General features: G+C 47.0%; 2 protein-coding genes across 5 annotated transcripts in view; both read right to left on the reverse strand.

Moving 5' to 3' along the window:
- GLB1 (galactosidase beta 1) overlaps positions 1–21,518 on the reverse strand; it is a 76,002-nt gene extending 54,484 nt beyond the window's left edge. The window contains exons 1-2 of one of the 2 annotated variants that reach the window (XM_053929514.2): positions 21,320–21,518; positions 132–301 (exon numbers count right to left, since the gene is read on the reverse strand). In XM_053929514.2, coding sequence (XP_053785489.1) covers positions 132–301; positions 21,320–21,418 — 269 coding nt within the window. In that variant the 5' untranslated portion in view covers positions 21,419–21,518. Of the gene's footprint in view, positions 1–131; positions 302–21,041; positions 21,134–21,319 lie in introns of those variants that run through there. The other variant, XM_024565751.3, reaches the window with a different exon arrangement.
- Positions 8,562–21,127, reverse strand: TMPPE (transmembrane protein with metallophosphoesterase domain). Of its 3 annotated transcripts, none has more exons than XM_045199750.2 (2): positions 20,835–20,853; positions 8,562–19,773 (listed from the first exon to the last, which is right to left on the reverse strand). In XM_045199750.2, exon 2 carries the CDS (start codon positions 19,160–19,162, stop codon positions 17,819–17,821), a length of 1,344 nt encoding a protein of 447 aa, XP_045055685.2. In that variant the 5' UTR covers positions 19,163–19,773; positions 20,835–20,853; the 3' UTR covers positions 8,562–17,818. The 3 variants fall into 3 exon arrangements, with proteins under 3 accessions (XP_045055685.2, XP_024421520.2, XP_045055686.2); XM_024565752.4 differs by lacking the exon at positions 20,835–20,853 and adding an exon at positions 21,042–21,127 and having other exon boundaries at positions 8,599–19,773; XM_045199751.3 differs by lacking the exon at positions 20,835–20,853 and adding an exon at positions 21,042–21,122 and having other exon boundaries at positions 8,599–19,271.
- Positions 21,519–21,813: the final 295 nt, after the last annotated feature.

Raw genomic sequence — 21,813 nt, forward strand, 5'->3', positions numbered from 1 at the left:
GCTCGTGACAAGCCCCTCCAGAACCCCAGACAATGCTTTTTCCCATTCTGAGCAATGAAACAGTTGCATGGAGAAATACCCTCTCTCCCGGCGTGAGTCTGGGCCCATCAGCCCAGGGCCCTCCTACTTACATCTGGATGGCGTTCAGCCCAGCCATCTTCATCTTCAGCAGCCGGTCCTTCCAGTAGAAGCGGGGCACGCGGAAGTAGTGGATGCTGCCTGAGATGTAGCGGAATGGTTGGCCATCCTTGAGGAAGCAGTTGCGGTTGTAGTCGATAGTGAACGTCTTCTGGGAGACATTCTACAGAGCAAGGATGAGACCACATGAGAACGGGTGTTATTGGTGGAAAATGAGTTATTACAGTGTTGAGAGGAAAAGAATTTCCTGAGACCCACACGGCGGAGTTGGGGCGGTGAACTTTATTGATGATGTAAAACTAAGGAGTTCCCGTCCTGACTTCCCAATGTCCCATCTCCATCCATCCCGTGATGGAAAAAGTCCAATCCGGCCTTCAGTAGGGCCAGTATAAAGGCCGCTGCCCAGATTCTGCTCCATATTAAAGTCCAGTCCAGTCCAGCATCCGGCTGGCTTAGCGTGTTGCCAGCTGCAGGCCACTGCTGTGCTGCGGTCTTCAGGCTCCCTCCTGGAGCCTGCGTGTGGGGTCCACGTGACCATGGGCCGTGTGGCTGTTAGGGCAACGTGGCTATGGAGAGAGGACGTGTGAGTGTGTGGTGTGAGTGCAGGTCATGAGCGAGAGAGAGAGAGAGAGAGAGAGAGAGAGAGAGAGAGAGAGAGAGAATGCTTCTTTGTTCCCCTGGGATTATATCAACTTGGGCTTGGAAAAGACCAGTAGCTTTTTAAAATGACCAATTTCCCAGGCTTTCGTGGGCTTTGGAGGGGTCTATACCCCCTAGTTAACACTGACAGGCCTCTATGGTCCAGCACTTGCCCCCGATCCCCCCAACAATCCATCCCCCCAACAATCCGGTACCGGACTGGGAAGGGAGGAGTGTTAACCCCCTTGGCGGAGCAATGCTGTGGTCCCCTGGAGTGTGAAGCTGCAGCTTCCTGGTAAAGCAAACAGGCGTATGCTCCCAGTTCATTAAGCTCAGTGTCTAAGTGCCTTTGCTCCCCTCTTCTTATTAGTGATTAGTTAAATTCCCACTGTCACACTAGCACCTTCAGCCTTTTGGAAGGAGACAATTGGACAATGGCAAGTGACTCCCTGCCTGTTTAATTGTGTCACGTGTTGACAGAGTTCATGTTCAGTTTCTGGGCTATAGAGGAAACCACGGCCAAGCCAGGTTCACTGTGTTTCACCCAGAAAACCAAATCACCAAGGAGGCTCCCCGTGCGGGATTCCATAGGGCCGACCTTGCAGAGTCCACCACCCACCTCACGATCAGTGGCGGAGATGCAGAAGTTAGATCCCCACAGAGGAAACCCTGCTGGAGGTGACTCTTCTCTTGGTGTGCAGAGCCCAGCATGTTGGGAACACCACACACACACACACACACACACGTACACACTTCCCTCCCTGTGGCTGTGACCTGCCGGAGCACCGGGTGGACCTGAGCAGCAATGTCAGTGGGCTAATGGCCATAGAGCGAGAGCCCCAGGCCCCGAAGCCTCACCCCAGGAGTTGTTCTAAGTCCCACAGTGACCTGGGCAAGTCCCTCTCTACAGCAACTCTTCACCCATAAATGTGCAGGAGGTCAGGCTAAGTGAACCCTAAATCAATATTTTCCACCTTGTCAGCTGTGACCCAATTTGTGAATCATGAACTCATTTATATGACGATGGCACCTTTGGCTAATAAAAGAGACTAGAAAATAGTGTATTGCACATAGTAAAGACAAGTATTATTATATGGACCTTTTATTATGTAATGCAGATATAGAATTGCATATGTATGTATGTCTCTATAGGGTTGTGATATAAGATGTATTTCTAGCAGTCAAATCCGATGTCAACAGACACTTTTTCGGTGGACTTCAGAAGCTAAAGATGCTAGGACCCGAAAGGGAAGGGAGGCCTAGAGGGGAGGCCAACGGTTAGGCAGTGGGCAACACTGCCCTCTAGTGGAAGAAAAAGGCAGCAACAGGCTACAGGTGGCAACAGGACCATGGCTGCCATCATTTCATTGTTGGTAAGATTTCTCGAGTATTTCTAGGCTTTCAAAGGTCTCAATACGAACTTTTTTAAAAAGCCCTTTTTTCCCAGCAACATCACAGTCAGTGAGAGCTTTGGGGGTGCCTTGAGGTCACATCTGAAGCAATGGTGGGACCGTGTGTCCTAGATCACACATGGCCTGAAGTCCACAGGCTTCAAGGCACTGTGACTGCATGTTGAAACACTCCAAGTAGATTGCTTTGGGACAAATGGGAAGCTTTCCTGTATGTAAATTACACCTCAATAGAGCGGCCTCAACATAAAAAAATTCACAATCATAAAATAATCATTTTAATACCAATTTATTCTTCTAGGAAACCAAGGCTTTAATTTCCATTCAAAGGCAAGATGCTCCTAAAGCAAGATGCTCACGAAATACAAAATTTATTTCATATACCAGATGCCCCAATTTTGAAAACATTTTGACAGCACATCTATGACAAATTGTCAAATAAGGGTTTCCCACAAATCCTGTGAGTTCAAAGGGGGCCGATGAGTGGCAGACGTTCTTTGAACCACTGTGGAGGGAGTTAGCCACTTCGGGCAGAACCGGGGGAAGGGAAAGGACTGTTTGAAGTCCATATGTCTAGGGCATGGGATTCAGAAAAGGTGGAGAGAAGTTAGCAAGAGACGATGTTGGCAGAGTGTAGCATCTGGCCTTTGTCCCACACAGCATAGCAGCATCCCTGTATGTAAAACCACATCAAAATGCAGCCTAAATAGTTCCCCGTCATTCAGTTAGAAATATTATCAAACACCTGCTGAGTAAGCACAGAGCACACAGCCCACGTGAAGCTTCCGTCTCACATGGAAGAAACCGAACAGTTAACACAGAGAGGCCTAGGTGGTAAAGATAAGATCTTCACATTATGTACCTTAAACTTACACAATGTTATCCATCAATTACATCTCAGTAAAGCTGGGGATAAAAAGGATTCAGTCAGAAAGCTACCGTGGTAATACATGGCATATAACCCAGGTATGGGGGTGTGTGGGGCGGGGTAAGTTCCCCAGAGGAAGGGCCACCCCAAACTGTGGTTCTCACCCTTGGCCAAACACCAGAAGCACTTGCGCATGCTTTTAAAAATAGCAAAGTCGGGCCTCACGCTCCAGACATTCGGATCTTAACTGACCTTGGGTGGAGCCCAGGCATTGGTATTTCTTAAAGCTGCCCAGATGTTGTAAGGTGCAGCAGGGTTGAGGCCTACTGGTCTAAATAAAACCCTAGGACGGAGAAGAGTTAGCCCAGGGCAACGGTGACGCAGGCAGAGGAAACTGTGTGTGTGTGTGTGTGTGTGTGTGTGTGTGTGTGTGTGTGTGTGTGAGAGAGAGAGAGAGAGAGAGAGAGAGAGAGAGCCTGGCAGACAGGCGGCAGCGCAGGGCAGGAGCCATGGACCTCAGCGCAGACAGACCATGACATCTGCTGACACAGCGCCAGGCAGAGGCCAGATTGAATGAGCCCTGAAGTCCAAGTTCAAGGGCCTGCGGAGAACAGAAGAGTGATCGAATCAAGCATGTGTTTTAAAATATTCGGGACTCTGGCCTTTTCCTGAAGTGGCAAAAAAGCAGAGACATGGGCCTCGGCAGTGATGGGAGGTGGGCAGTGGGCAGGGGTAGAACCCCCAGGACAGGGGCTTGGGTAGGTGTAGAACATAGGGGCTATAACCTCTGGAGGCTCCACTGGCCCCAGGTGGAAAATTTGGACCATTAGTTTTAAAAAAGAGAAAGAGAGACTTAAGAGACATATCAACAGGAAAAAAAAAAAGACTTAAAGGATATTAACACCAGTGAGTTTGTAATGATACACTGAGGGGAAGAAAAGTCAGTGGTCGCCTTTGGAGATTGCTAGATTACTCATTACTCTGAAAAATGGTAAATAAAAGGGAAGAACCAAGCTGTTGACTTCCCTTTCACATTGAAACTGTATTTCAGGGTAACCAAAAAGTCGACAATGGAAAATTCTGCACCGAATTCCTGCTAATACATGCAGACGGAAGAGCAGAATCTAAAAAACACCCTTTTTGAACACTTAGTAAAATAATGGTAAAACCGTCAGCAAGGCTGATCAAGAAGGGATCGGGCGGATTCTGTGTGATCCCTCTGCTCAGTGTCAGCCTCGTACACGTGGAACAAGTGGGCGTCTCTGAACAGGAAGCACGCAGCCTCACCTAGAAGCAGTCCCCATTACTGAACCCGAAGCTAGTGGTACCAAGGAAAGCTGTAAGTCAAATCCAAAATGTGGGACATCCTGAAAGTCTAATGCTAGAGCTGCTCTAACAAACCGATGGCATTAAAATAAAGTCAAACAATAAAATATTGTGCGAAAATAAAAGAGCACGTAAGAAGCATAACAACCTAACACAATGTGGGAACCTGGTTTCGATCCTGATTCTAACTGTAAACAAAAAACACCCTGAGAGAGAAAAAATCAGAACACAGACCAGGCATTAGATAGGATTAAAAGAATTATTGCTAATTGTGTTGGGTATAACGATGGCATGGTGAGGATACAGAAGAACAAAAAGTCCTTATCAGAAGTATTTTAGGGTGATTACTGCATCTGAAGTTACTGTAGACCAAAAATACAAAGAGCAAAAATAGGAGAGGGTGTGCAGAGCAAAACTGACCATTGTTGAAGCCGGCTAATAGATGCGGGGTATTCTCTTTCCCTCTCTCTGTACTTTTGAAGTTTTCCATAATAAAGTGTTTTCAACATGCAATTACCCTGCCCACAAATTTTTCCCTATGGATGTACTTAGAAGTGTCCTTTTTGTTGTTCTTACTGAGACACTGTTGAAACCAAATTTCCCTTCAAAATAAAGGCTTTTTCTTGGTTACAAGAGAAACAAAAGCCTATGTTCATGACAAGACATAAAAAATGTTTATTGCAGCTTTGTCCGTAACAGTCCAAAATTGGAAACAACCAAATGTCCACCAATAGGAGAACGGGTAAACAAACTGTGGTATATTTACACAATGGAATACTACTCAGCAATGAAAAAGGACTGCTGATACTTGCGATAATATGGATAAATCTCAAAAATGTTATGCTAAGTGAAAAATAGCCTTGCCCAAGGGAGTCCAGACTGTGTAGGCTTATTTATATGAAGTTCTGGAACAGGCAAATCGAATCTACGGTGGGGAAAAAATCAGGATAGGTATCTTTGGGACAGTGGGGGCAGGTGTTGCTTGGGGAGGAACATGAGGGACTTTCTGGGGGTAATGGTCATATTCTCCAGCTAGATAAGGGTTCTGCGTCATTCAGGTGGATGCATTTGTTGGAACTCATCAAATGGCGCAAGTAAGATTTCGTTGTATGTAAAGTTTATCTTAAAAAGGGAAGAGAAAGCTACAAACTAATACTGGCCTCTAGTTAATAATATACATGTTGAAATATTTGTGGCGTGTGGCAGGGAGGGAATGCATTGATGTCTGTAACTTACTTTGAAATGCATCCAAAAAATAAGCTGTATTGGTGGATAGATGGAGGGATGCGTTGATAGCAATGTGTTAATGCTAGAATTTGGATGGTGGGTTTACAATTCTTTCAGTTCTCTATATGTCTGAAATTTCTTCCTAGTGAAATGTTGATACAAATAAGAGGACTGATGAGTACATTATGGTTTCTGTGGTGTGTGTATTATACATGCGTGTATGTACACACATATATGATGAAATATTATCTCGCACCCTAGAGTAACGAAGCACCCTGCTCTTGCCATTATGAAAGCTCTCCCAGAGAGAGAATAAAAAGAGAAAGGAGAGAACTCTTTTTAACCCAAGCCTGAGTCTGCTGCAGCTCTCGTGGCTAGTCCTGTGTGAGCTCGGTAGCCTCCGTGAGAGCAGTGTGTCAGCTCAGACTCACACCTGAAGTCTTTGTGCCTTCCTGTCCCGACACCATGGGACCCCTCTGTTCCAGGGGCCCAGGAGTACTGGGAGTCCATGCACCTGGGGGCAACCCTCAACCAGCGGGCCGAATAACTGCCTTCTCCTTTTTAGGCAGACAGACCTAGAGACGTGTATACTTTCCAGAAGACATGGGCGGAGTCATGGCCATTGCTTCTTTCCACCTGTCCCTCATTTCTGCGCTCTGGAATCACTCCTCAGACCACCGGCACCCGAGCCCCTGTTTCCTGTTATGCTTCCGGAGAAACCCAGATGAAGACAATTGGTACCAGGGCGGGCCCACAAGGCAGGTGCTCAGGATGTGAGTCTGTACCTGCATCTCCCAGGTATGTCAAACAGCAACGGCAGCCCTGCAGCCGGCGCTAGGTGGGCGGTGACCGCCGATGGCCATGCATACCAATGCTGAGGCCCTCACCTGGGCCGGCCTGGGAGGAGGTACCACGGTGGAAAGGGAGGGGTGGCATCTGCAGTAGCTCTACCCCGGAATGGGGAATGGGACGTGGGAGGGAGTGGGACTGGTCATTGTAAGGGCTGTGAGGTTGCCTGGCTTTTGTAACAGACTCGGAAGCTTTGAAGAAAGAGACTGGCCATCCACTCAGAGCAGTCTGTGAACACGAGGCGTCCACGGCAATGATCAGAGACCTACATTTCCTTCCGGGAAAGTAAGGCTCAGACTTCATCACGGGGACACTGGGAGTCATCCTGAGGGGCCGGAACATAAAGCCGGACAGAGGTAAGTTTGCTGACACAGTGCACTCTCTCTGACGTGTGTTAGCACCTCCGTAAAGCACCTTTACCCCCGTCCCTATGTGGTTGGCATGGCTCCCTGAACCTCGACATGATATAAGCCCACAGGAAATGAGCTGCAGATGCCAACACCGCACTGGCATCCTGAGGACGGTGTGAGATGGCTCTCGGAGCTGGGAATGTAGAAATGACAACCCGCTGTATGGCTGTGTTCCCCAGGACGCCCTTCCCTTCGGGGGGGTGGGGGGAATGCGGCAGTGGCAGGGAGCCCAGCCTCTCTGGGAAGCCAGATGAGGGTGCTGTCCTCTGCAGGAAAATGGTCCCAGAAGATGCTGCTGTGGCCCTGGGCTCCCCCCTAGTGTCCCTGGGGATGATGAGATGCTGGCAATCAAAGAGGGACCGCTTGGCGGTCAGGACCAGGTGGATATAATTACACAAGGCCCAGCGAGGCCAGAGTGGCAGCCAGGTGTGCTGACCCACAGCGATCTTAAGCAATGGCTCATAAACCATAGCGTTCCTAGAGGGTGAGACGGTTGGGCAACCAGCAAGGGCGTGGCTCGTCGTGTCTAACAGGAGAAAAACAAGTCAAGAACTCCTGAACAAAAGGCTGACTGTTGGCCACTGCAACTGGCAAATGGGTCCCTTCCTCTGGCTGCCAGCTCTGGGATGGCTCTCTGACCAATAGCCAGTTGACTGACCAGAAGGTTGGATGGATCCCCTTGTGGGAGGGCCCTGCAATGCCAACCCAAGTACCGCACACACAGTAGTCCCCCGATCCTTCCCCAGTGGGATTTAGGGTACCTGAGTCCTAAGGAAAGTGGCCTATGGTCTGAGCCAATACTGACCCCTGGGGACCTGAAATGCCACCCCTCCCCCTCCTCGCTCTCTGGGAGCCAGAGGGAAAGGGGAGCCTTGGCCCAGGTCCTTCTCAAAGTGGGTCCCGCAGTCAGAGAGCCCACCTGATGGTTATTTCACGGGTCCCAGGTACAAGTCGGGATGGTTTTACATAGCTACTCCCAGAACCCTCACCATGAGTAACAGCCCTCAATGGAGGGAAGGGACAACAGGAAGTCCTAGAAATGAACCCCATCTCCACTCAAGAGGAATCTGAAGCAAGACCACAATTCCTCCTGAAGTTGCAGATCTAGTGCCTCCTCCACCAAGACTCACAGGCCACCCGCATCACATCCCCATTCCAATGACCTGCAAGCCCCAGTGAAAAACAGAATGTGGTGGGTGAGGGTGGCCACCTACTTATTTAACCAAGTCGTAGCCCCTGGGGCAGCTGCCCTGTGGCTGTAGGGTTACCGGAACATCAACAGTCTTTGGCATTTGGTTTGTGGCTAATGTTCTAGTCTTGTCAAAACTATCAATAAAAAGGATCAAAAGCAGTTTTGACTATGAGGACAGGCCATGGACTGTCCCTCTGTTCTGACATGTAAATGACACCATGCCACTAGGACCTGGGAGCAGTAACCAGTCTCGCACAGAGGGGATCAACATGGACACCCACAGAAGCAGCATCACCCAAGAGAGCTTCCTATTGATGACTGTCATGGTCAAGGCGAACAGGGAAAATCCACTTCAGGGCTCCAAAGCAACCCCTCTCAACACTGAAGGATACGGGAGGATCCAGCCTCCAGGAGCCAGCTTCTTTAAAATCGCTGTGCTGGGGCACCCCCGACGGCAGGTGACCAAGAAATGTGGAGGAGGAGGAATGAGGAAAGGCTGCCTTCAAAGTCTATTCCCCCAAATGAAAAGAATGCAACGTTTGCCCTCTGTGCAAATTCCACCCCTTCTAAATTAATTGGCACTGAGACGAAATGCTGAAGAGCCGGTTTTATTTCACACTTACAGGGGGGTGGTAGCATAAATACTTACAATGCATAAAGTCACAGCAACCACATATCAATAAAAGAAAATCGATCCAAGCAAGGCCAGGACCACATCTTCCCAAGGTTCCCCGTGTACATAATATATATATTTTACTGGAGGAAAAAACCATAGAAACATAAACAAATATTACTTGTTTACACCCAGACCAAATATACATGAGGGACTTAATACTGTCCAATGTAACATTTTTAAAGTTATTTATTCAGTTTACATCAGGGACTTAATACTGTCCAATGTAACATTTTTAAAGGTATTTATTCAGTTTAGGTTCTTTCAGTGGTAAATAAGCATTTAAAAAACCCCATTAAACATAACACTGATATTTACATCACCCGGTAATGTGACATTCCCCAGGTTTCCTAATCCTCGGGGAAAGGGTAATTATATTTCCATTACTTGTGCACATTCCTCAATTAGAATAAAGAAACAAAAGGAGCTCAGTGACATCACAGCCTATACCTGGGCCGTGCTGGTCACATGAAGATGTTGTCTTCAGGTCCCTCCCTGTAACACTGGTAAGTTCTCACTCAATGGGTCTCCATCCCCAACACTCTACAAACCCTTTCAATCCCCCCGCAAGAGACCCAAGAGCCTGGGGAAGTCCTGACATGAGCTGTTCACGTCCAAGGTGGCAGAGACTCAAGCTAGCCCCCTGGAGTTGAGCAGAAAGGGATTATGGGAAGGGGAGAACATAGGGGTGGACGAGTCTTTACACATCATCGGCTTCCCCACAGTCCACAGAACAAAGAGAAAGAGAAGGACTATTTCAGACGACTATAAAACCAACTTGAATTATGCCAGATCTATCAACCTTTCTAGCATGAAACGTCATGGAAACACCATTACATCAGACAGGCTGGAGAAGCAAAACCACCACATGGAATGGTGAGAATGAATATGGACCCGGAGAAATTTGTGGATGACCTGCCAGAGCTTATGCATAGTTTTGTTTATTTGCCATATTTTGCTGTGTATAATGCGCACCCATGTTTTTGGCCCAAACTTTCAGGAAAAACAATCTTTCATTTTAATTTTTTAATTCATTTATTTATTTATATTTAGAAACAAAACCAATTATTGTATTCCAGGATGTTATTTTGCATATGGATATTGTTATTGCTTCCTACAGTTACAATTTTAACGCATAAGCATAAATAAAAGAACTAAAAACATTTATATAGATATGGAATTAGTACTTCCCATGTATAACATACATCCTCATTTTTCCCTCAAAAATTTGGACAAAGAAGTGCACACCATACAAGGCAAAATATGGTACTTATGCCTGTCTTGTTTCGCAAAGATTCCTGTTCAGCATCCCGAAAGACTGTGCATAAAGCACGTAAATTCCAATGAACGAGGAGGGGAAATGTCAGAATGGACGAGAAAGGAGCCCAGTTGGGACCAGTTCCCAATCCTCCAGGACCCACAAACATTGGCAGATTTAATTCTGCCCTTTCATCTCAGGGAAAAGTGCCTGGTTTTTCTTTTTAAATACATTTTTTAAATAGAAATTAGTTCTTAAACGTTAAAAACAGACCTAACTTCACACACAGGAAAGAATCATTTCAAGTGAATCTGAAGTAGTATTTTGACTATATTTTGCCTAAGGATAAAAATACATCAGGAAAGAATCATTTCAAGTGAATCTGAAATGACTATGCCTTGCCTGAGGATAAAAACACATCTTAAACTGCGTTTAGGTAAAACACACAAAGCCACCAACCTGCATTCGGTAGATTTCATCTTAGTACTCATATTGTATTACTATTTTGAATCTGTAACGCGTATAGTAGAAAAAAGTAATTAAGTGATTGCACTGGGTTGTCAGGAACCCAAACTTTCAGTGTAAAAAAGAAACAAACAAAATCAAAGAAAGTTAAGTAAAAACCCTGTAATCAGAGATATGGGGGAAATTTTTGTACCTTCCACCGAATTTTGCTGGAATATAAAACTGCTCTAAAAAAATAAAGTCTATTTTTGAAAAAGCCCGTACTCTTCCATGTGAATTGGAAATATGACTATAAAAGTAAGTTCTTTTCTTTTCCTAAAAAAATGTACATTTCTTAGCAATACCCAGTGAAACAGCTTAGAGTTGACACTAGCCAGTAGCAATTAGCTCCCCTAGCACTTAAATTATGGTCTTTAAACATTATTTAAATATTGCCCACTAGAAAGAACCAGGAGCCTTCAAAAAATTACTTAACCTAAGTTTTGGGCAGAGTATGTCCAAAATAAGCCTAAAACTATCAAAAACTATTAGGGTCACAACAAAATGACATAATTGGCCAAAAATGAGGTATTTTAAGCATCAAAAGATGTACCACTTCAATGGATGAAACACATTACTGAAACACATCAAATATATAAAAATAACCAAATTCGTAATACTCTCCCCCATCCCAAAGAAAACTTATTGGTTATCCTTGGACATCGCTGGGGCAGCAACTCATTAATCTGAAAGTCGATGAGTAAAGGAGAAGGACCTAGTGACTGTTTTGCCTTTGCTATAGACCTTTTCAGAGTAATCAGACACCTGACAAGGAGGGTTCTTTGCAGAAGAACGACAGCTAATTAATGCAGAAGACATGGTGAAATTGAAAATCACTATTTTGGGGGCCAAGGGAAGGATTCTATTTGTGAGTGTCACCAAAACTCCTTCAGAATGCAAAACTGAGGCTCAAGAAGTTCCCTTTGTCTCTTGACTATATAAAAGCCAACTAACTACCCCTAGAAAGCCTATTGAGTGCACTGGCCTACTGAAGTCTGAATTTAACGTATCACACTATTTTTAAAAAATCACCATTTTGCAATTGGAAGTGGAATAATGAGTTTAGGCAACAATCATCAGTGGCTGCTGAAACATTAAATAAGAAGTTGATGAGAAACTTTCTAGTGGAGGAATCAAGGTAACACCTGGCCCCATGGGTCAATCTTAGTATCACTGAAGCAATGAAGTCTTCGTATCAAAAAAGGGAAAAGTTGAACTTGATTCTATCCAGCCTTTAGCTCTAACTTTTAAAGATCTCTAGCTCTACCAGTTTACAGAAAATATGAGGAACAGACAACACATTAAACACAACCACAAGTCCAAAATGTAGGAAATTCTAAGATAAAATATCCTGGTAAGTTGAATAAAAAAATGACACAAAATAAAAAAGAAGGGTGTTTAATAGACTTAGAGAGACTTAAATATATCACATACAATACATGGACCTTGTTCTTGAATCCCGATTCAAACAAAAGAATTGCAAAGACACATAATCCCTCAAGAAACCAAGGGAGCAACTATACTCAAGAAGCGGGAGGAAATAATCAAGATTAGAGCAGAGATAAATGAGAGAGAGAATAGAAAAACAATAGGAAAAAAATCAATAAAACTAAGACTTTTTAAAAGATGAACAAAATTGGCAAATCTTAAGCTACATTAACTAAGGAAAAAAGAGGACTGAAATAATTAAAATTAGGAATGAAAGAGGAAACATTACAACTGACATCACAGAAATGAAAAGGATTGTAAGAGACCACGATGAACACCTGCATACCAACAATTTGGACAACCTAGAAGAAACAGATAAATTCCTAGAAACATACAACCTACCAAGACTGAACCATGAAGAAAAAGAAAATCTGAACAAACCAATAACTAGTAAGAAGACTGAATCAGTAGCTGCAAATCCTCAAAGAAAAACCCTGGACCAGATGGCTTTGTTAGAGAATTCTATCAAATATTTAATGAAAAATTAACAGCAATCCTCCTGAAAACTGAAGAGGAAGGAACATTTCTAGGGTCATTCTAGAGGCCAGCATTACCCTAAAACCAAAGCCAGACTAGACATAACAAGAAAAGTACAGACCAGTACTGATGAACATTGATGTGAAAATCCTCAACAAAATACCAGCAAAATGAACTCAACAACACATTAGAAGGATTATACACCATGACCAAGTGGGATTTATTCCTGGAAAGTAAGAATGGTTCAACATATGAAACTCAATCAGTGTAATACACTGTATTAACATGATGAAGAAGAAAATCCACATGATCATCTCCATTGAGGTACAAAGAGATTTGCCAAGATCCAACACCTTTTCATAGCAGAACAGCAAACTAAGAAGAGAAGGAAATTATATCAACATAATAAAGGCCATAGATGAAAGCCCACAGCTAACATCATGCTCAATGGGGAAAGTCTGAAGCTTTTCTTCTACGATCAGGAACAAGGCAAGGATGTCTGCCAACACCACTTCTATTCAGCACAGTATTAGAAGTCTATGCCAGAGCAATCAGGCAAGAAAAGAAAACGAGACATTCAATTGGAAAGGAAGAAGTAAAATTATCTCTGTTCACAGATGACATATTATATGTAGAAGGTCTTAAAGATTCTACACACTAAAAAAGTAATTGTTAGAATAATAAATGAATTCAGCAAAGTTGGGGGATACAAAATAAACATACAAAAACCAGCTGTGTTTCTATACACTAACAATGAACAACCTGTAAAGGAAATTAAAACAATGCCATTTATAATGGCATCAAAAATAATAAAACACTTAGGAATAAACCTACACAAGGAGGTGAAGACTCACACAAGACATTGTCGAATGAAATTAAAGAAGACCTGGACAAATGGAAAGACATTCAATGTTCACAAATTGGAAGACTCAGTTTTGTTATGATGTCCATTCTACGCTATGTGATTTACAGATTCAATGCAACCTCTTTCAAAACCCCAATGGCATTTTTTTCCCACAAATAAAAAAAATTCATCCTAAAATCCGTATGGAATTTCAAGGAATCCCAAAGAGCTAAAACAATTTTTAAAAGAGCAAAGTTGGAAAATTCGCAGTTCTTGATTTCAAAATATATTACAAAACTGACACTGTGGTACGGGCATAAAGATAGACAAATAGACCAATGGAATAGAATAAAAAGGCCATAAATTGCCATGACTAGTGTGGCTCAGTGGATTGAGTGCCAACCTGCCAACCAAAGGGTTGCTGGTTCAATTCCCAGTCAGGGAACATGCCTCTAAAAATAAATAAATAAAATCTTTTTAAAAAAAGGCCATAAATAAGCCTTCACATATATGCTCAAATGGTCTTTGACAAGGGTGCCAAGACTATTCAATGGCAAAAGAATAGTCTTGTCAACAAATGATGATGGGAAAACTAGATATTCTCATGCAGAAGCATGAAGTTGGACCCTTACCTTACATTATATATAAAAATTAACTCCAAATGGACTATAAGCTTCATGATATTGGACTTGGCAAAGATTTCTTGGATATGATACCAAAAGCACAGGTGGCAAAAGCAAAAAAAAAAAAAAAAAAAAAAAAAGACAAATGGAACATCCTTAAAAACTTTTGCCCATTAGGGCAATAGAACAACAATATTTGCAAATCAAATATCAGCTACGGGGTTAATAATACAGAATATAAAAAGAACTCTTACAACTCAACAACAACAAAGAGTTAGATTTAAAAATGGGGGAAATATTTGAATAGACATTTCTCCAAAGACTATATACAAATGATCAACAAGCACATGAAAAGATGCTCAACGTCACTAATATCAGAGGGATGCAGATCAAAAGCAAAATAAGTTATCATCTCACACTACTAACAAAAAACGGTAACAAGTTCTGGTGAAAACAGAGAGAAATGAGAACCTCGTGCACTGTCGGTGGGACGGTAAAATGGTCCACCTGCTATGGAGAACAGTATGGAGGGTCCTCAAAAATCTCACTGCTGGGTATGAATCCAAAAAAATAGAAAGCGGGGTCTTGAAGGGATATTTGCATTCCCATGTTCATAGCAGCACTTGTCACAATAAACAAAAAAAAAAAATGTGGAAGCAGCCCAAATGTCCACTGATGGATAAATGAATAAACCAAACGGGATATATACATGTAATGAAATATTATTCAGCCTTAGAAAGGAAGTCTTGTCAGACGCTACAACATGGATGAACACTGAGGACATCACACTGAGTGAAAGAAGCCATCGCAAAAATAACAATGTGTGATTCCATTTACATAAGGTACCCAGGGTAGTCAAATTCATGGAAACAGAATGTAAGGTGGTGGTTATTGGGGGCTGAGAGCAGGGGAAGAGAAGAGTTATTGTTTGTTATTATCTAATGGGTACAGAGTGTCCAATATGCAAGATAAACAAGCTCTGGAGATCTGTTTCACAACGGTGTGAATACACTTAGCACTACTGAACCATACACTCAGAAATCATTCAGGTGGTACATTTTATGCTATACGCTTTTTACCAGAGTACAAAAAAAAAAAAAAAAAAAAGACAACTGAGATAATCGGGAAAACCTGAACACTAGCTCTTTCGACAGTAGACTGCATTTGAATCCTGGTCATCACCTGTAACAGATACAGTGGCTTAACCCTCCGACAGTGGAAAAAACACTTTGAGAGGTAGAAGACCTGGCTTCCAGCCCCCATACCTCCTAACTGCGTACTAGGTGATATTAAAGAATTACTATTAATTGCATTGGGTATAACAGCATTAGGTGTATGCTTTTGTAGAAGAGATTCATCCTGAAGTATCTTGGGGTAAAATTATATTTTCTAAGATTTGCCTTAATACAATCCAGCCAAAAGAGAAAGAGTGTGGGACGGGGATGAGTGAGAGAGAACAGCAGAATACCCACGATTGTTGAAGCTAGGTGCTGAGAGAACGGTGCCGTTCTCTCTATGTTGTGAATGTTTCTTAAATTTCCTCAATAAAAAATCTAAAACAAAACAAGACAAAGGGGAAAAAAAGACAGAGGGATGTTTGGAATGGATGACAGTGGGGTGAATGCACTTACACTTCCCAATAATAGGATCATACCATACATGACATTGTTTTTTAAAGCATTTCAATTTGACGTGAATGTACAGATTAAAACTAAAAGGGAAATTGAAAGAATTTTCAAGTTCCAAGTAACTATTTCTCACCACCTCCTCCAGCGGGAAATAAAGAAGGTAAGTGTGTGAGGAAGAGAAGGACAGAGGGTGCTGGGGAGGGAGCAGCCCTTCTGGGCCACATCTGGACGGTAAAGGCCAAGTTTCTGCTGGGAAACGCCCACCTCGTCATGGGAGACAAGCCACGTTGGAGGTGCTGCTGGCTATTTCTTGGACACATAAGATGACCCTGGTAGGGAGAAATCGGCCACACTGGACTGGAAGGCCAACACTTTGGACGTAACAAGGCCGTCTTCAGGGTCCCCCGGGATTCCATTACCCACCAGATGGAGCACGCACAGGAGACTTAACACGGGCAGAGGAAAGCGACCCCCCCGGCAAATTGCTGGGCCCCAGCAGCAGGAGGCATGCTACCCACTCACATCCCCCAGGACTGTCTGCTCCCTAAGTTCCCAGGCGCCTGTACCCAACGCAGTTCCTCAGCAAGCCCCACATGATGTTTATAAGGCAGCAACACCAAACACTTCCCCTGTGACTGTGCCACGTGCACTCCTGCGCCTCGTCCCAGTGCCCTCCCCACGAAACAGCGTTGAGGTAGCAATGATAATATCTCCATTTTAGGGTGAGGGAAACCAAGGCTCAGTGAGGTCAGGCCATTTGCCCAACACTGTCTGACCCATGAGCAGCAGGGGGACTTCTCATCAGAGTGACTGTCAGTCACAAAAATGTCAACACTGAGCCCAGGTCCTCCGTCTTCTCAGACAGGCCTTTCCTGACAAGACTGCTTTTTGCTACCCCAGGGCCAAAGGGTCTCACAAGGGCTGGACCAATGGAGGTAAGGTCACTCCAGACATAGTAACCTCTGCCTGTTTTGCTATGGGTCCAGTGGCAGCACAGGTGGCCCTCTGATTCTGTGGCCAGAGTACTAGGACAGCTCTGATGAGGTCAGGCCAGGGGGCAGGAAGCCGGCCAGTAGGAAGGATGGTCCCCACACTCCATAGCTAGCGCCCAGCGGGAGGCAGGGCCCAGAGGTTCTGCTGTGCAGCTCCCCCCCTCCACCCTGGTAGAGTGAGAGGTGGGGGGTCCAGTTTTCTCACTCTCCCTCCAGTGTTAACAGACATCCCACACTGAAACCAGCTGACTCCCCTCCAGGCCCTGGCCCGTGTAGTTAGGGGTGACCTGAAATCAGCCTCAAGCAAACCACTTTGAAAGAACATGATTCTAGGCCCTTTTCGGTTGTCTTAATTCTGGTAACTCTTTGAATCAGATACAGCCCCTGGACCACCGACAGTGGAAAGAACACTTTCACGGGGAAACAGAAGATGTGACTTCTAGCCTAGAATCTCCTACATACCTTGTCCTGTTGCTGATGCCCTACCTACAGCTCTTTGCCCCAGTTTCCTCATCTCTAGACAGGGGAAAGTAGCCTGTCCTTAATTACCTCACCCAATTACTGTATAAGAGGAGGCAAACACCCTCTGAATTCCTACACAGCACTATCACCATCACTTACCACGGAGCCACCCCCCACCCGAGGCCCAGGAGCACAGGCAGTAAAATAGTGTCACTCGAGGTCTGGAACAGGATGAGCTCCGTATTCCAGCAGGCGTTGCCAATTCCCTCAATAGAGGTGACTCTGCTAGAACCAAAGGGGAAAAGAAATTCTTCTCCAGCAGCCAGAGGGGCCTCTGTCTCGCCTGCTCTCTCAGGTTACCTAGCAACGTGCCCCTTGCCCAGAAAGCTCTGCATCAATGATCCTGGAAACTGCCTAAGTCCTAAAGAGGGTTTAAAACACACTCAGAGCTCCTTCCCTGATCTGTTTTCTAGAGGTATGCATTTCAAGCAATCCCATGTTTCGGTTTACTCCTATGAGCTCTGCAGAGAAGGAGGGTTTACTCCACGTCATCTGGAAAACAGGTGCCTGTCCTTACGCATGTGACTTTAGGGGCCTCACAAATGCATAGAAAAAAGCAACTGGCCATCTACAGAGTTAACCTGCCAGGCAGCTCCACCACCAATCACTGTTCAGGCCAGCCTCGTGACAAGCGTGTGTGGGCGGGGCTGGGCAGGAAAGGCAGGAGGGTGTAAAGCAGGCGACCTGCTCTGAAGAGGAACAGAGCACGGAGGGCAAGGGCGATGAAGAGGCAGATGGGGCAGGGCCGGGTTCAGAGAGCCTGCTGCAGGATGAGCTCTGTGATCTCTGCCCTGCTCCCCAATCTCATGGGGATCCCATAGTAGGCCGTGCCTGGGCTGACGTATACAAATGTGGTCTGGGCCACTTGGTAGAGACCAGCAAAGAAGGGGTTCAGGAGATAGGCCGCCACGTTCAAGGGGAAGATTTGCCCGGCATGCGTGTGCCCAGAAAGGATCAGGTTGATATCTGGCCGAGTCTGAAGGGCTCTCTTGGCAGCCAGGGGCTGGTGAGCCAGCAAGACGGTGGCGTGGTCTGGGCTGCAGCCCCCTAGGGCCTTCTCGAGATCCATGCCGTGGCCGGAGTAGTGCAGGATGTCTGCTTCAATGTCATCCACCCCGGCCAAGCAGATCCAGTCACCATCCTCACCACCAGCTCGCTGGGCCCCTGTGGCGGAAATCTTCACGTTCTCATTGTGAAGGGGCCTGACGTTCAGGGACTCCAGCAGTGCAAACCAGTTGCTGACGTCTGACGTGTAGTACTCGTGATTCCCAGTGACAAAGTAGGTGCCCAGGCGTGAATGAAGCTGGCCCAAAGGAGCAACGGCTGTCCGGAGGATGGAGGCTTCTGAATCACAGAGGTCACCCACGATCACCGTAATGTCCGGTTCCAGCTCGTTCACCATCCTCACGAACATCTCCATTTTGGTCCTGCCCACAGTGGGGCCCAAGTGAATGTCTGAGAGGAGCACAACCTTGAGGTTGTCCATCGAGGGGGGCAGCTGGTGGATGGGCACGGCCACAGTTTTTACCAGCGGGGGCTGGGCAGCGTTCAGAAGCCCGGCTATGCTGAGCACGGCGGTCACCGCCACCGCCAGGGCCGGCCTGAGGGTCAGCTTCCTTGTCTTGTCAAGGCTGCCCACGACCCTACCACTGCGCCAGGCCAAGAGCTGGTAGGCCTGCTCCATGCCGCTGAGGGTACAGAGGAAGAAGAGCATGATGATGTATGCCCCGAGGCAGGAGTAGGCGGCCAAGGAAAAGAGATAGGGCTCCTCGGCCACCAAAAAGAGCATGGTGAAGAAACTGGAATGGGCCAGGGCCAGAAATGTCACAACGGCCACTTTCCAAAGCAGAAAACAGGCCGACTCTGAGACGGGGGAATGGCTAAGGTTGCTGACTGCGCTCCGCCAGATGTAGAGGGAGCCAATGAGCATGAGCGAGTTGACAAACAGGGCAAGCTGCAGGCGGAACAGCCAGCGCCAGGCCCCGAGCTCCAGGCTCTCAGACAGGTAGGAGCGGGAGATTACCATAGACACGAAGACAGTGCCAGCAGCCAGGGCAGCCTTCACACCCAGGGACAGCTGCCTGAAGACCACCATTTTCTCTGCTCCTAAGCGGGTCCCCTGGCAGTTCTGTGCCGGCGGGCTCTGGAAGGTGAGGTCCTTGGAAAAGACAATGACCAAGGAGAGGGTTCCAGCTCAGGTCCGCCTGCAACCAGGAACTGGCATCAGCTTTGGGGAATATTAGAGCTTTCTTGTCCCCATTCAAAACCTGAAGGCCACTTACAGCTGCCCAACCTGCCTCGGATCCAAGCCACCCGTCCGAGGTGACACTGTACTATTAAAACACAGACACGGGACTGTTACACAGTGGGCAGTTTTCATTGTCTTCTGTCCAGTTTTCTGAATGGTTGAAGGTTCTCCACAATGCGTATGGAATTTCTTTCACGATAACAAAAACATTATTCTGAATCAGTGGTTCTCGAAGTGCGGTCTGGGGTCCGTTAGTTAAAATTGTTTCCATAATAATGCTACGCCATAGCTGCCTTTTCCTTTCTCATTCTCTCATGAGTGTGCAGCGGAGGTTTTCGGAGGCTCTGGGACATAGGCAAGGGCAACACAGAGCGCAGAAGCAGGTAGGAGAATGAGATTGGCATCTTCTAAGGCAGACATGAGGTTTGCAAACATGAAAACCAATACCACTCTTGGCCCTAAAATTTGGGGAGAAACACTGTTATCCTCCCCTCCAAAAACCCATCAGTCTCTTTACATGTAATAGAGTTATTGTTTCTGAAATAAACTAACAAATATTTAAAACTTTAATTTCTAGGACAGTTAAAGTTTGAGAACCACTGTTCTAAGGAAATGTAAACAAGGAAACCACAGAAAGCTCATCTGCTGGTAGCTTCCTTTGGCTCTAGGCCCAGAAGGGAAAAGCAGACACGGAAGAATTCCTGGGATGAAGCTGGCCTCCCCGGGGGGCAACGGGCATGGCGGTCAGAGGGCACCCCACCGCTGAATGACGCTACGCAATGATGAGCACCCACCACTCAGGGGAGACTGCCCAGTCCACCAGCTCCGCACCGGTAAGCCCGTGTCTCTCCCTTCCCACAGCCCACCCGAATATAAAGATCTGTCTTCCCAGGACCCATCTGTCTCTGCCGCTGTCCCCGGGGTTTCTCACAGCGGGCGAGATCCCGCGGGGGGGGGGGGGGGGGGAGGGGGGGAGGGGGGGCGGGGCTCCTCCAAGGTTCCTAGCCAAGAAACTGGGCCAGGGGAGCTACAGACCCCAATAAACAGGGGAAAGCAAACCCTCCATTTGAGGTGACCTTTCCCCAAGAAGAACCCCAAATTAAAATATTTTCGGCAGGTGTTTTCCAAATACTTAAGATTCTTAACCTCACTTCAGATAAATGTATGGCTTTGCTCTAGGCTAAGTTGGGATTTACAAATCAACCGGCCCAAATCTCATCACTTCGGCTTAAAACATGTCCCAGGCTCAGCCCACCCAGACTTGGGAGGAACCAAAGTTGGTTCGCTGAACGTGCAGAGGGTAGGTGCCGGTTTCAATTCCCTGCTGTCCTTCTTCTCCCGCCAAACGTGCCCCTACCCCTTCCCTACTAGCTCCGGGAGACCTCCCTCCAGCAGTTCTGCCTGCCACCTGCCGCCCGTGGCCTGGACCACCCCGAAGGTCTGGAAAATCCAAGCTATAACAGGAATCGGCGGGGAGTGGCGAGATATTTGAAAAGAGAGCTCCTCGGAGGACACTAACCCGAAGTTCCTATTGCGAGGGCCTCCCCTGACCCCGTTTTTTCTTTCCCCGAAAGAAAGGGGTTCGCAGGGCACACACGGGGCCAGGGAGGGCGCCCAGGCCAGAGCCCACGGCTTCCTCCAAAAACGCGCGCCTGGGGAATTTCCAATCCCCCCTCTTGGAAAATTGCAGAGCTGGGAAGGTGTGGGCACACCTCACCTCACCCACCTCGTAGCACTTTCGGGGATGTGGATTCAAGCGAAACCGGCGGCCGGAGCGGAACACACAAGCTGCAAGCTACCGGGAAGGACGCGTGCCCCACTTGGCCCGCCCCCGCCAGGAGGGCCAGTCCACTGCCTGCGCTGCGCAGGCTGCCTCTCCACCGGGGTACGCCCGGGTCCTAGGCCCACCGCCCTGCAGGGCCCCTGTTGGCCGCAGCTACAGCCTGGTCCTCCGCCAGCACATCCCCTAGCATGCATCCCCGCGCGGGGGTCTTGTGGACTTACACGCAAGCCGCGCGCAGTGCCCAGCAGCAGGGACACCAGCAGCAGAGAGAGAATGCGAACGACCCCCGGCAGATCTGCTCTCCAGCCTCTCTGCTCCATCGCAGTCGGCGCCCCGGTCAGCCGCTCAGCGTCACTTGACTGAGGACCCGTGGCCTGGCACCGCCCCTCTCGGGTCCTGACCGCAGCCCTGGAGCCTGCTCCGCCCGGTGCTCCGCCCCACGACAGCGGACCCGGGGGCGGAGAATGGGCATGACGAATCTGGAGGACACGCTGGGCCGCGTGACTTCAGGATAGCATTATCTAGTTCCCAGTCGGCCTCCGCCAGACCCTTTGCAAAGGCAATTGGGAGGCCCTGCTGTCAGCAGCCTGATAACGCGCTGGGGGCGGGGCGGGGGGGGGGGGCGGGGGGGTTGGACTTCGTTCAACGAGGGCCTACTTGCTCCCTGGCTGCCTCAGAGGACAGAAGGGGGAAGTTGAGACCAGATAAACCTAAG

The sequence above is a fragment of the Desmodus rotundus genome, chromosome 8, assembly GCF_022682495.2.
Source record: "Desmodus rotundus isolate HL8 chromosome 8, HLdesRot8A.1, whole genome shotgun sequence".
Classification (NCBI taxonomy): Eukaryota; Metazoa; Chordata; class Mammalia; order Chiroptera; family Phyllostomidae; genus Desmodus; species Desmodus rotundus.

Bases quoted from the DNA above. Each gene is read 5' to 3' on its own strand.
- TMPPE (XM_045199750.2), bottom strand. From the start codon at position 19,162: ATGGTGGTCTTCAGGCAGCTGTCCCTGGGTGTGAAGGCTGCCCTGGCT.